This window comes from Xenopus laevis, chromosome 3S (genome assembly GCF_017654675.1).
Source record: "Xenopus laevis strain J_2021 chromosome 3S, Xenopus_laevis_v10.1, whole genome shotgun sequence".
Taxonomy (NCBI): Eukaryota; Metazoa; Chordata; class Amphibia; order Anura; family Pipidae; genus Xenopus; species Xenopus laevis.
The window spans coordinates 126469486-126480780 of record NC_054376.1 but is presented as its reverse complement, the minus strand read 5'-3'; the positions used below and the strand labels follow the sequence as shown (position 1 = coordinate 126480780).

General features: G+C 40.2%; 1 protein-coding gene across 2 annotated transcripts in view; it reads right to left on the bottom strand.

The window, feature by feature from the left end:
• XB22041735.S (provisional ortholog of ring finger protein 220 S homeolog) overlaps window positions 1-11295 on the bottom strand; it is a 28675-nt gene continuing 17380 nt past the window's right edge. For both annotated transcript variants that reach the window (XM_018239665.2, XM_018239664.2), the window contains exons 3-12: window positions 10045-10165; window positions 7458-7500; window positions 6409-6489; window positions 5282-5324; window positions 5144-5187; window positions 3724-3823; window positions 3388-3472; window positions 3207-3291; window positions 1272-1346; window positions 1-942 (exon numbers count right to left, since the gene is read on the bottom strand). In XM_018239665.2, the coding sequence (XP_018095154.1) occupies window positions 871-942; window positions 1272-1346; window positions 3207-3291; window positions 3388-3472; window positions 3724-3823; window positions 5144-5187; window positions 5282-5324; window positions 6409-6489; window positions 7458-7500; window positions 10045-10165 (749 nt within the window). In that variant the 3' untranslated portion in view covers window positions 1-870. The remainder of the gene's footprint in view (window positions 943-1271; window positions 1347-3206; window positions 3292-3387; window positions 3473-3723; window positions 3824-5143; window positions 5188-5281; window positions 5325-6408; window positions 6490-7457; window positions 7501-10044; window positions 10166-11295) is intronic.

Below are 11295 nucleotides of genomic sequence, written 5' to 3'. Positions count from 1 at the left end.
TCAGAAACAATTTTTTAATCGAAATTATCCGAATCAACACAACCACATATAATCACATTTCAACTGAAAAAAAAATCCCAGTGCAACAATTCAAACCACAGTAGAGTTATATTTCAAGAAGACATCATTTAATAAAGGCTGCTGTAGAAAATGTGTGTTAATAACTTCTTTGTTTAAGGTAATACTTAAGGTAATACTTTACAAGAAACCAAAAAACAATTGCCCAAAATAAGTAAGAATAACCCTTCATTCAATTTTCACCTATTGTAGTACATTTTCCAGGCACCATTTTATATAGTACTGTATGGATAAGATGGTGCTCCATTGCATGTTGATAGCTGAGGAAGGTGGTACGAGATTTAGTTCTTAGTTTGGCAGCCCAAAGTATGAGTCCTTAGTCAAATCTCACATGATCTCCCCTGGAAAAACCTTGACGTTGGCAAGAAAATATTGTTTTTATCCCTGTATAAATAACTGTCCTTTTGGAAGGGAGTTGTAGCCAAATATATTCTTGATAGTCAGACACCCTTAACTGACTATCTTCTTATGAGAGACAAAAATACAGAACGAGTGAGCCAAAATGCTCTTTTTGCAGCCAAGAAAGTACTTTAGGTCTACAAAGTCAAGGATTCCCTTGAGGGAGAAGAAACCATGAACTCCCTTTGCAGGCTGTAATATATAGAGGTTCTCTGCAGGGGGTGCTACTTCTAGCAATGTTGTTAAGGTAGCTCTTTGGGGTGTCACGCCAGTAACATTCCACAATGGGAGAGCTATGAAATACGCTGGTTGTCCTCCACCCATAGTTCTTCTGTATATTATTAATGAAACTGGGTGGCATGTGAGACAGCCACAAAATCAGATCTTTTCAGGTCACAGGTACACTCTGCGTAGGTCACATGGTGAGGTTATAGTGTTGCACTGAGGACAAAGCTTCTTCGTTCCCTAAAGACCAAATAAAGTAAAGTCAGAACTTTGGGAGTTTCCTTGACATACTATTTTCCTATACCTTCAGAAACTGATGTAGACATGGGGCGGGTGGAAATCCAAAAGTTGCTATATGAGGATGTCTGTAGTGAGTGTTTCAGGAATAGCATTTGAGGAACTGTTTATATGAGGGCAGATAAGGCTACAGAAGAAATGTTGGACAATAATATAAATAGTTACTGATGAGAGTAACGGGACATTTAAAGCTAATAGAGAAGGATGGACAACAGACGGGTGACAGGGGGTATGTAAGGGAACAGAAGTTGGGTGATAGAGGGAATAGTTACCAGCGCTCGAAGCCAACAGGCCTCACAGTGAATGTGCCAACACTGAATGGAGGCAACGGGAATGTTGTATGAGTCCTGCAAGAAAAATATGGGTTAGCAGAAGACATATCATGGGTGTTCTTGAGCTAATTACACAAGATACACTCACTCAGATTTGAGTCTAATGTAAACTCCTGGCCGATCCAGAGGAAGGTAAATACTCATCAGTATGACTGTGTTTTGTGCCCAGTAAGGGTACAGACTTACATGGTTTTCTGGTGTGTAAGAGATCCTCTCAGTGTTGATTCCTGGCCAGATGATTAGGTGGGAAGTATGTAAAGGGCTACTACTTTTAAAATAGTTGAACGTGCATATAATAGTGGCTAGTGATGGAGTTGATGTTGGTGCCTGTGTGCAAATTGTGAGATTACTGGAGCAAGGCCATAATGTAATCACGGTCAGTGAGGATGACTTGGAACCTGGCTCTGTGACTTGGCTGAGAGAAGTTTATCTCTGGTGGTGAACTATAGATTACATAGTGGCTGTTACTGCTTTTCTGTGTGTTTAGCAGGAGGCTACAAGAGCTATCTTAAAGCAAAATGAGCACAGAGAAAAGGCCAGCAGCTGAGGTTGTTGCTAACTGTGGGGAATTGCAAGGAGCAGAGAAGGCTCTTAAAATGCCTTCAGAGAAGAAGATTTTTGTAGACATGATGTCTCAAAGCAGGGACTCCCCAACGTTTTTTGTTTACCTATGAGCCACATTCAAATGTAAAAAAAAAATTGGGGAGCAATGCAAGCATGAAAAAACTTTCTGGGGTGCAAATAAGGCCTGTATTGGCTAATTTGTAGCCCCTATGTGGAATGGACGTGTACATGAGGCTTTTGGTTGTACTCATGGTTTTCATGCAAACAAAACTTGCCTCCGAGCCAAGAATTAAATAATAAGCTCCTGTTTTGAGGCCACTGGGTGCAACATCCAAGAGGTTGGCAAGCAACATGTTGCTCATGAGCTACTGGTTGGGGACCACTGTCGGTAGCAGATTAAAGAGCGCCAGAGGACGAAAGAGGCCAAAAGTTGTAAATGAGGTCCTGGATGGTGCTTTAGCCAGATGGAGAAGCCATGCTGGAGATACTAGAGTTGGTCCATGTGTCCCAATATTTCTGGTGTTAAAGCAGCCAGAAGTGAGGAGGCCTAGCAAAGACAATGTTGGTGGCTGTAATGGAGTTCTAGAGAATTTTGACCTGCAGCAAATGTTTTAAAAAACGTTCTCCAAGTCCAGGATGCTTAAAGGTGGCCATAGACGCACAGATAATATTGTCTGAAACAAATTTTTGTCATTATTCGATGAGTGTATGGTGGGAAAAGAGCCGACCAATATAGGCAGAAGACTTGGATAAAAAATTTTTGATTTTGAAGGCACCCAAACATCGACCATTGTTAGTGCTGAATCGTCAGATAACAGTAGAATTCTATCGTTTCTACCTGTATATCTAACGATTCAGCTCTACACGTGTGTATTGAAATGAACGATCTTTCTGGGAAACATCTTTCCAAGAAAGATCGTAATTGTAACATCTATGTCGATCTTTAGTCCTAGAAGTGAAGGGTACAAAATGTTTTTTGGGTAAAGGTTGCTGGAAAAGGTGAAGCTGTATTTGCAAGTTTAACCATAGGACTATGTTAAATTCCCAAAAACTTTTGGGCAATGGGCCTAGAGATTGGCTGGCTAAGCTTGGAAGGCCACAGTCTAATAGAAGATTTGATAAAGAGTATCATTATTTTTAACATTTGCTGTGTAAAAAACAAGAGTCAGGATGTGATGCAGTGACAACAGTAGGTCCCTTTTTGTCATAAGTTGTAACCATGTTAAGTGTGTACTCACCTGGAAGCTGGGAGAGGGTGCTCTCACAATAAAGAGTACATGCAGTTATCAGTATGGGCAAGTGTGTACTCACCAAGCAAATGTGGCACGTGTGAGTGTTTTTTAGTTTCTCTGTCAGTTCCTGGATTTTGTTTCTCAGAGTCTTCAGGCATTTCTCACTAATTACAAGAAAGACCATCAGCACAAACACACACATATATATATATATGCACACAATGCACACATATCCATTATATTTTGGGGACCATACATACTTAGATGTTGTGCAGGATGAGCCCTCTTCTATATCTGATTCTTCACTATGGGTGGGACAGCTGCTTGCAGGGGACCCTCGGCATTCTATCAAAGAGAGGAAGATATGTTCCATGGCTAACTGCTCATTGGTTGCTGAATTAGAGGACACTCAATTCTTATTAAACCACAGATGGAGAGTCCATCCATGTCCTCCACGTTCAGTTTCCATAGTAATCAAATGTCTTATCAAAGATTACTCTTTATTAATGACTGATCCCTGAAAATTTTTTTATAGCTTTTCTATACTCATATAAGCTCAGACATGGAAATACATGAATATATTTTGATCCACGCACCTGTCTCAACATTCATGGCTTTCTCTGACCTCCTTATTTCTTCTTCCCAGTGGTTCCCATCAGAAGCATCGCCATTCCTTACAGATGGTGATCCTTCCATCTAAGGGCAAGACAGTTCAAACAGTTGCGCTAAGCTGAAGAGATATTTGAACACCTTCATTCTCGACAGCAGGGGTCCCCAAACTTTTTTACTCCTGAGCCACATTTAAATTTAAAAAAGAGTTGGAGAGCAACACACGTATGAAAAAGTCAATGAGGATGTCAAATAAGGGCTGTGATTGGCTGTTTGGTAGCCTCTATATGGACTGGCAGACTACAGGAGGTTCTGTTTAGCAGGACACCTGGTTCTTATACAACCAAAACTTGCCTCCAAGCCAGGAATTAAAAAAAAAGTACCTGCTTTGATGCCACTACAGTGATCCCCAACCAGTAGCTTGTTAGCAACATGTTGCTCTCCAACCGCTTGGATGTTGCTCCTAGTGGCCTCAAAGCAGGAGCTTATTTTTGAATTCCAGGTTTGGAGGCAAGTTTTGGTTGTATAAAAACCAGGCACACTGCCAAACAAAGCCTCAATGTAGGTTGACAACCACATAGGGGCTACAAAATGGTCAATCACAGCACTTATTTGGCACCTGGAGAACATTTTTCATGCTAGCATTGCTCCCCAACTCATTTTACTTCTGAATGTTGCTCACAGGTTCAAAAACTTGGTGATCCCTGTGCTAGTAGTAGCTCAAGAGCTAGTAAGTTGTAAAGTATCATGCTCCAAAAAATAATAATTTCTCTACGAATTTTCGCAACGCAACTATTTTCCATTGTGCTCATCAATGTTTTCCCTCAGTTCTCATACCTGATGAAAGAAAGTTCCAGGCCAACTCAATGCCTTGTGTTATATCTATAGAAATCAAGAAGTCAAATCAACTGGACTTGCTGTGTTATATTCTTGAAGGCGTTTCACCAGTCATTCAACTGGCTTTCTCAATTCAGAATAACTGAATTGTTAGTTATTCTGAATTGAGAAAAGCCAGTTGGATGACTGGTGAAAAAACACAGCAAGTCCAGTTGGTTTGACTTATTTTGACAGATAAACCATGAGCTGGATGACTGAGAATCTTCTGTAGAGCCCGAGCTATCAAGAGTAAAGTTCGACCAAAGAGAAACATAATGTCCTCAACCCTTCATAATTAGCTTGAAGTGCAAAAAAAAAAGTAAAATAAAGGATTTGAAATGTTTTTATATTGAAAAATAGAAAGGTACAAAGAAATGTGGGGGGATTGAGAAACCAAGCTTAAAGGTTAAGAGCACCGATATAGCGGGTGATTGGAGTTATTACCAGTTGATTGTTCACAATTGCTCACAATGCCAGTGCACTAAGAATTATGTATTTTATACACAGCTTTAAAGGAGATAAAAGACTAACCTCCCCATTGGTGACTCGGACCTTCTTACACCTTCCTGCTCGTGCTGTAAGAGAGAACAATGGTATAGCAGTGGTATATCAGGAAAACAAAGGAAAGCAGAATGACTGATTGGAATAAGTGTGATCAACGGTCTTTACCTCCCAGGCGTTCCTCGCGGTTCCACTTAATCTGCTGGTAAATCTAAAGAAGAAAGATCATCAGATTAATTTCTACCTGTGAGTTATCAGTAAAGAACTATCCCTCCAACCAATAAGCTCTGTAGATGGTGGGGAAATGAGATAGTTCTTTCAACTGAAGCCAATCTTGTAGACCAAATGATACTAGAGAGGTTGGTCCCTATTGAGAACATCAGGGCATGGACGTGAAGCAGTGGGAAGAATAACATTTAAAGAATAAGTACACCTTTAAAATAAGTGAATCTAAATTTGATGAGGGTGCTATTCTAAGTACTTTTGTAATTTACATTCATTATTTATTTTCTTTTAATTCCACGATATTAAGGGATACATGTACTGTTAATACAAATGAATTTTGTTACAACAGCGCCACCTGCTGGTCAGTTTCCCACCAGTCTGACCAACAAGTAGTCAAGGAAGTTGTCAGGAGAAAGAAAGAGGCTGCTCTGATGTTCTTCTGCTTAGGAAAAGAATTAGAAACCTTTCTCACATCTTTCGTAAGCAGAAGAACATCAGCCTCTTTCTTTCTCCTGACAACTTCCTTGACTACTTGGTGGTCAGACTGGTGGGAAACTGACCAGCAGGTGGCGCTGTTGTAACAAAATTCATTCATATTAACAGTACATGTATCCCTTAATATCTTGGAATTAAAAGAAAATAAACAATGAATGTACAAAAGTACTAAGAATAGCCCCCTTATCAATGTTACATTCACTTATTCTAAAGGTGTACTTATTCTTTAAGCTTTAAGATTGTATTTCTCAAGTTGGTGGTACATGTTTTTTCTCTGATTGTCTGACCTGACTGGGATGCCAGGGGCCCACCAGAAAACCTTAGAATGTGGGACCACTTTCCAAACTATTATTCCTCCTCTCCTCATTCAACCTCTTCATTCTCCTAGTCTTTCATATCTACTTACTCTATTCTTCCATTATGAAGTATTTTCTTCCCATAAAGAAATAGGGAATGACCATGAAATAGGCCAAATATTTAGAAGCATAAGGGCCCACTGACACTTGGACCCATCGGGAGTTTTCTTGATATCCCAATGGGCCAGTCCGACACTGTGTCTGACATGTCTAAATTACCTGTTGCCTGTCCAGTTTCTGACCATCCTCAGAGCTTGCCAGTGGGGACTCGCTGGCCGAATCTTCTGCTTGCTTTGGAGACTACAGTAAAAGGAAGGAACCATAAGGATAGGGTTAGATTTTAGGAGAGCAGCCTAAAGCATAGTGTAGGTGGGAAGCATTGGTAAAATAGTAAGGTAGGTTGAAAGAAGACACACGTCCATCAAGTTCAACCTTTTAACCTGCCTAACTGCCAGTTGATCCAGAGGAAGGCAAAAAACCCCATTTGAAGTCTCTCCAATTTGCCTCAGAGGGGAAAAAAATCCTTCCTGACTCCAAAATGGACGAGTCCCTGGATCGACTTATAGTAACATAGTCACTATGGGACTATCATATGGGACTCACTATTCATTGCATGCAGTAAGAGGGGGAAGAAGTGACTCATTGCTTAGCAAACTGGAAGATGACTAACCCTGTGTTACTTCCTTGTATTTTTGGGCACCTCCAAAGACATAAACCACCTAGACTAGTTGTCTTCTCATCCGTTCACATACAGTACATTCGGACAATGTGACACCCACACTGGAGGAGATTTAGCTCTCTTAATGATCAATATTTTGCCAGGCACCCCCTTAACTAACAAGAAACTATATAACATACTCTATATAGTATAAACATTGTTATATCAGCTATTCAGCATTAGTCCCAGCAATTTAGTATACACCCCTAATTTCACTCATATCGACCTTCAACCTTTGCTCCCAGAAGCATCTTGAGGATTCTCCCCAAATCTCACCCTCACCTGGGCACCCAACCAATGCTTCAGGCAGCCAAAGGGGGGCAGTTTGCAAATCACTGACCTAAGACTGTGTCCTGTGTCAAAAATATACAAAAATACTTGCCACCCTCAAGCAGGACTTGAGAAAACTGCAATTGGCAGTGCGAAAACTGTCTAATGAACGATGTAAAACAACAAAAATGATTTGCATTGATAATTTCCAGGGACTTTGCAAAGAATTTAGGATCCCTCTGATTTAATGCTGGTCTATATATTGTAGCATTGCATTTACCTGTATGAGGTTCTGAGTGGCCTCTGATGAGCTGTCTGATTCACTGTAACAAAAGAAACATCTTATATTGTGCATTTACTGGGCATTATGTAATATTCTATAAGTAATAGAAATATATACAGGAAATTACAGCAGTGGAAAGTGCACCCATAGAGTGACCCGGTCCCCGAAATCCATTGTCCCCATCATACAATCATATTCTCCTATCCCAGGTATAATGTTTTTGCCAATTGTTTTGTATTTTGCTCCTGAGTGTTTTCTGTTGGACTTGTGATTTTTTTTTTTTTTTATTATACAACAGAGTTTTTATGTGTTTTGCTTATTAAACAGGAGAAACATTGTATTTGTATTGCCTATTAGACAGCCGAGTCTATATGTAATCGTTTAAGCAGGTAAATCAGTTTATTTCCTCTTATGCAGGTAAATCAGTCAGTGTATTTCCTGTTAAGAAGGTAAATCAGTTTATTTCCTATTAAAGGGATACTGTCATGGGAAAAAATGTTTTTTTTCAAAACACATCAGTGAATAGTGCTGCTCCAGCAGAATTTTGCACTGAAATCAGTTTCTCAAAAGAGCAAATAGATTTTTTTTATATTTAATTTTGAAATCTGACATGAGGCTAAACATATTGTCAGTTTCCCAGCTGCCCCAAGTCATGTGACTTGTGCTCTGATACACTTCAGTCACTCTTTACTGCTGTTCTGCAAGTTGGAGTGATATCTCCCCCCTCCCTTTCCCCCCCTGCAGCCTAACAACAGAACCAGTGCCGGGCCATGCTGGGCAGGCGCCCTAGGCAGGCCTGGCAGTCGCAGCGCCTATTTAGTGCGCGCGTGCACATGCGCGAATTTGCGTTTCTGTGCATGCGCGAATTTGCACTTCTGCGCATGTGCAAATTTGCGCGTCTGCGCATGCGCAGAAGCGCACAAATCGCGAAAACGACATTGAGTCGGCCAGAGAAGGGAACCGGACTTGGGGTAGGCGACAGAGGAGGTACGTGCCTGGCGCCCTCCCAGCTTTGCGCCCTAGGCACGTGCCTACTCTGCCTACCCCTAGTTCCGGCCCTGAACAGAACAATGGGAAGGTAACCAGATAACAGCTCCCTAACACAAGATAACAGCTGCCTGGTAGATCTAAGAACAACACTCAATAGTAAAATCCAGGTCCCACTGAGTTACATTCAGTTACATTGAGTAGGAGAAACAACAGCCTGCCAGAAAGCAGTTCCATCCTAAAGTGCTGGCTCTTTCTGAAAGCACATGACCAGGCACAATGACCCGAGATGCACCTACACACCAATATTACAACTAAAAACAAATACACTTGTTGGGTTAGGAATTGTATTTTATATTGTAGAGTGAATTATTTGCAGTGACAGTGTGATTTAGAAAAACATGCTGTACATCATAAAAATCCTGACAGAATCCCTTTAAGCAGGTAAATCAGTCAGTGTATTTCCTGTTAAGCAGAAAAATCAATTTATATCCTATAAAGCAGGTAAATCAGTTAGTGTATTCCCTGTTAAGCAGGTAAATCAGTTTATTTCCTATTAAGCAGTTAAATCAGTTTATTTCCTATTAAGCAGTTAAATCAGTCAGTGTATTTCCTGTTAAGCAGGTAAATCAGTTTATTTCCTATTAAGCAGTTAAATCAGTTTATTTCCTATTAAGCAGTTAAATCAGTCAGTGTATTTCCTGTTAAGCAGGTAAATCAGTTTATTTCCTATTAAGCAGTTAAATCAGTCAGTGTATTTCCTGTTAAGCAGGTAAATCAGTTTATTTCCTATTAAGCAGGTAAATCAGTGTATTTCCTATTAAGCAGGTAAATCAGTGTATTTCCTATTAAGCAGGTAAATCAGTTTATTTCCTATTAAGCAGGTAAATCAGTTTATTTCCTATTAAGCAGGTAAATCAGTTTATTTCCTATTAAGCAGGTAAATCAGTTTATTTCCTATTAAGCAGGTAAATCAGTTTATTTCCTATTAAGCAGGTAAATCAGTTTATTTCCTATTAAGCAGGTAAATCAGTTTATTTCCTATTAAGCAGGTAAATCAGTTTATTTCCTGTTAAGCAGGTAAATCAGTTTATTTCCTATTAAGCAGGTAAATCAGTTTATTTCCTATTAAGCTTATTTCCTATTAAGCAGGTAAATCAGTTTATTTCCTGTTAAGCAGGTAAATCAGTTTATTTCCTATTAAGCAGGTAAATGAGTTAGTGTATTTCCTACAGATGGGTACCTCTATGTGGTACCTATGGGCAGGAGAGCTGGTTAATGAGTCTCCTTTTGGAGTATGCGCTTGGCAAGAAATCCATGTTAATACAAGAGAAGTTGAGTCTGTGTGTTTCCTGTTTAACAAGTGGTTTTGAGCTGACAAGCAAAATAGTATGTTGGGTAATGACCAACCTTGGGTTTCGTGTTGGGCAGCTGAGCCAGTATTTGAATTTCCTGAGTCTATTTACTGCCATTCAAGTGCATTGGGGCACTGTTAGCCCTTGCATTGTCCAACTATGGATATACCTTTCCGAGCCTTAAATGATTACATTTTATAATGACTGTATGCCAGTCCCTGGATACAACTAGGTGGCCATACCTGTGTGCTTGCTGGGTCAGACGATGCATCTCTTGCTGCAGGTGCCGTGACAATTCATCTTTCTGCAGATACTTGTGGCACAGGGGACACTGGAGAGGCAACGACACGGCCGACTTCTTATCTGCCCAAAACAAACACAACGTACACGATGGTCAGTGTATGTTATTGGCTCTATAATCCCTATACTTTGCACTGAGCCTCGTACATGGTCTTACCAACCTCTCTTCATATGTTGGATATAAGTGATGCGACCTGCAGTTGCTGCCACAAGCTTATAGCATTTATAGTTATATACAGGTATGGGACCTGTTATCAGGAAACCTTTTATCCAGAAAGCTCTGAATTACGGAAAGGCCGTCTCCCATAGACTTCATTTTATCCAAATACTTCAGATTTTTAAAGGATAAGTAAACCTTTAACACAAGTGAATATAAAATTAATGAGGGGACTATTCTAAGCACTTTTGTCATTTACATTCCTTATTTATTTTGTTTTGATTCCAAGATATTAAGAGATACCTGTACTGTTAATATGAATGAATTTTGTTACAACAGCGCCACCTGCTGGTCAGTTTCCCACCAGTCTGACCACCAAGTAGTCAAGGAAGTTGTCAGGAGAAAGAAAGAGGCTGCTCTGATGTTCTTCTGCTTAGGAAAGATGTGAGAAAGGTTTCTAATTGTTTTCCTAAGCAGAAGAACATCAGAGCAGCCTCTTTCTTTCTCCAGACAACTTCATTGACTACTCATTACCTTTCAGAATCAAATTCAAATTAATGACACTGACTTTCAAAGCACTTCATAACTCTGCCCCACCCTACATCTCTGAACTCATCTCTATATACTCACCCACTCGCTTATTACGCTCCTCTACTGACCTGCTACTCAACTCTTCTCTCATTACCTCCTCACATGCTCACATTCAAGACTTTGCAAGGGCTGCTCCCCTCCTCTGGAATTCTCTCCCACGGTCTGTCCGACTTTCTCCCAACCTTTCTGCTTTCAAAAAATCTCTGAAAACGCACTTCTTTCGAGAAGCCTACCCTCACTCTGCTTAACTACCGAACGCAACACCACATACAACACCACATTTCTCACCCACTTACTTCGATCTTGCCCACTCCCACACCTTGTGTATTACTCCCTTCCCTTTAGACTGTATGCCTATGCATAGGGCCTTCCTCACCTCTTTGTAGCTGTATTGATTGTGATGTTTGTTACTCCATATATTCTATATATGTAATTCACGTGATGT